The following is a 3,364-nucleotide window of genomic DNA, read 5'->3' as shown; positions in this document are numbered from 1 at the left end:
CTCTACTATTTTGTTGATTCCATGTGTTTTTACGGGCAACCTGTTTGTTCCCAAGGATGGAGTAGTGGACCCATTGAAACCTGTTAAATGGGTTCGTTCTCTTTTAATCTCGTCTTCATCGATTCCCATCCTTGCCAGGGTATCCTTGAAAATATGATCTACAGAGCTGCCTCCATCGATTAGAACTCTCGCAACCTCACAATTAGACACGTCGATCGTGATCACGAGTGCGTCGTCGTGTGGTTCGGTTGTCCCAATTGCTTCTTTTTCGGAGAACGAGATTTGAACATCTTGTTCTAATCTGATTTTGGTTGTTTGGTTACTCAATCGTCTTTGATGTGTTTGATGGAGTTAACCGTTTCGTTACAAAACTTTGAGCCGCCCATTATGAAGTCAACTCTGTGTTTTGCGACAGTCGGCGGGGAGTTTGGTTCCCCTTCCTCCTCGGGTCTTGCTCTCTTGGGGGAGGGGTTGCCCCTTCCCCTGTTGTTGCTATTGAAGATCTTCTTTGGCGGGGGTCCTAGATCAACATCTTTCAGTTCCCCCTTCGCATATTTCTCGGCTAAAGCCTTACGCATGGTTTCGCAGTTAACCGTGTCGTGGCCGTTAGCCTTGTGGAAACTGCAATACGCATTGGGGTCCCGTGTCCATTTCTTAGCCTGGGGGCCTCCCTCCTTAATGCCATCACTGACATTGAGCATATAATTAGGAGGGGCGTGTTGCTTTTTGGCGTGAGGTACGGCGTCGTGGGGATTAGTCCTGCGAGGGTTATTCCCAGCGTTTACGGGCCTCACCCAAGTGTTGGAGGGTGGTTTCATTTCGGTCGCGCGTTGCCTCTCGTAGGAAGCAAATTCTTCTTCGGCCTTTGCATAATTCGCGGCCTTATGAATTACATCCTCTAGCGTGAGGGGGCGGTTAACAGTCATCTCCAGTTTCAGCTTTGAATCGTGCCTTAACCCGTTCCTCAGAGAGGTTATGGCAGACTCATGGCATACGTTAGAGATTTTCGAGAGTACGTCCTTGTAACGGATCATGAAATCCTTCAAAGATTCGTTCTCTCTCTGTTGGATCCCCCATAAGTCTGCTATGGTCAGGTCGTCCTCCACGAACATCGAATAATGTTTCAGGAATGCAGCCGATAGCTTATCGAAACCATCAATGGAGTTTGGTTCGAGTTTGGAGAACCATTCCAAGGCGGGTCCGAACAAGCTCTCGGCGAATAGTTGGCAGTATCCGGCCTCTAATTCTCTCTCAGAGAGCATAACCCGTCCCATTGCGACTCTGAAGGACAATATGAAAGCCTTCGGACTTGAGGTGTCGTTGTACCGTGGGAGGCGAACCTTTCCGGTATCTCCCAGTTGCACTTCAGTGATGTTTCTGGCGAAAGGAGTTCGCCTCGTTTCTTCTACGAGACGATCTATCTCGGGAGCCGAACTGGTCGCAGAATGAAATTCTGAACGAATAGCTCTTAGCTCGGCCGTTATAGATTTCTTGAACCTGTCCAGTTCGGTCATACTGGGTTCGCCACCACGAAAGAGGCGAGGTCCCGATTGTGCCGGACTGGCCGCGGTTACACTTGTCGGGCCCTGACGGGTCTGATTCACCACGCCAAAACACTGGGGATTGAATGTTTGATAGATCGCTTGAGGGCGAGGTCCCGCATCAGTCGGGAAACACCCGGACGGTGCTCCCACGAGCGGAGGCGGAGGGAGTCCGGAAGGATCGATCGTGACTTATGTCGCGACCTCGCCAGCAGTTCCCCCAAGCTGAAAGCTTGTGATGGGAGACTGATCTGTTCCTCGGGCGACCTGTATCCTAGAGAAATCCAAACGGACTCCGGGAGGGATAGCTCGGCTTGTTTACGCAACCGAGGTTGCTTGGCGAGCTGACTCAGAGGCGGTCATATCTCCGGATCCCACTTGAGGATCTGGGATGTTTCGAGGAGTCGAGAGAGTATTCAACCGGTCATTAAGAGCGCGGTTAGTCTCGGCTTGCTCATCTATCTTTTTGGTCAGCATATCCAGGATTGCCCTGATCCCCGAGGGGATCTCCTCTCCGGATTCGTAATGAGTCGGAGTGGAAGACATGATAAAAAAAAATTACGAACTGCTTCTTCCGAGATTGGTCTTTCTGAATATTCCCGCAAACGGCGCCAAATTGTTGATGTCGATTTTTAGATCGATCAACAATCACAAATAAAGAATGAAACGACAAGTATTTAAGAAGGGTTTAGAAAGACGTCGTATAAGAAACAAGTTAATAATCAAGAATTATATAATAATATACGAATATTAATTACTTTTATTATTTGGGAGAAGGTTACAAATGGACGAGGTGACGAACTCAACAGGTCGAGCTCAAGACTGTAAATAAAAGAGTACAAAATTGAATTCAATGGAAAATGAGATATGGAGCTTGAATGTGCGAAAATCGTCATCTCCCCTTCTATTTATAGGCGAGATGGAACCTTCTGGCCGAAGACACGTGTTCCTCGATCCACACTCCTCGCCGCCGAGGTCGTAGTCGTCCGAGATCCGGTCTTAGCGGCGCGGTCTACTCTTTGACTGATCCTTCTGATCAGGAAGACGTGGTCGAACTGGAATCCTTCATCGAGCCGGGAAATGTTTGTTGGGCTTGTGCCGATCTGTCGAGAACGAGCTAGGTCCATAATTGATATCGCGGGCCGTTCTTCAAATGGATCGTGGGCTTCAATTGGGCCTAAGCCCATTTGAAATGATATTTTAATATTTGAGTTTTTATACCCCCACAGCGCTCTTAAAACTAAAACAAAATTATGAATGATCTTTTTGTTTGGTGGCTAGGGTTTAATTTTTTGTTTTGTGAAGGAGGATGAATAAGGCAAGAGATGAAGAGGGAGAGCAAAGTGTGAGGCTTTCAAAGAAATTGTGAATCGAAAGAAAACTACTAACGCACTAAAGACCTATTTATAAAAAGGATAAAAGACATAATTACCCCCTGAACTATGGCGGTGACGAAAATACACTCCTTGTACTATAAAATCGATCAATTTACCCCTTAATATCAGTTCTTGTAACATTTGTGGTCCTTCCGTGTATTTTTTAGGATTTGATCTGTTAGTTATATATACACACTTTTGTAACTATATATGTAAAGGGAGGGAATTTTCGTAAATACCCTTAACATATATTAAAAAAAATTAAAATTAAATAAATCATACGCAATTACAATCTCTCTCTCTCTCTCTCTCTCTCTCTCTCTCTCTCTCTCTCTCCTCTGAATCTCCCCGAAGCTTCTCTGCTCGCAGATAAACCCAACATTAGAGAGAGAGAGAGAGAGAATGTATTAATTCTTTATTTTAATTTCTTTATTAATGACTTTCTTT

At 45.8% G+C, this 3,364-nt stretch overlaps 1 protein-coding gene across 1 annotated transcript; it reads right to left on the bottom strand.

Annotated features, from left to right (window-relative positions):
- Positions 1-323: 323 nt before the first annotated feature.
- On the bottom strand, positions 324-1,514 carry LOC149407616 (uncharacterized). Its single transcript, XM_089621061.1, has one exon. It carries the CDS (start codon positions 1,512-1,514, stop codon positions 324-326), a length of 1,191 nt encoding a protein of 396 aa, XP_089477187.1.
- Positions 1,515-3,364: the final 1,850 nt, after the last annotated feature.

Source organism: Urtica dioica, chromosome 1 (genome assembly GCF_054948205.1).
Source record: "Urtica dioica subsp. dioica isolate 48M chromosome 1, U.dioica_male_clone48M_v1_H2, whole genome shotgun sequence".
Lineage (NCBI taxonomy): Eukaryota > Viridiplantae > Streptophyta > Magnoliopsida > Rosales > Urticaceae > Urtica > Urtica dioica.
Note: the sequence above shows the minus strand (reverse complement) of the source record. Positions and strands in the feature narration are given on the sequence as shown.

Bases quoted from the DNA above. Each gene is read 5' to 3' on its own strand.
- LOC149407616 (XM_089621061.1), bottom strand. From the start codon at position 1,514: ATGACCGAACTGGACAGGTTCAAGAAATCTATAACGGCCGAGCTAAGA.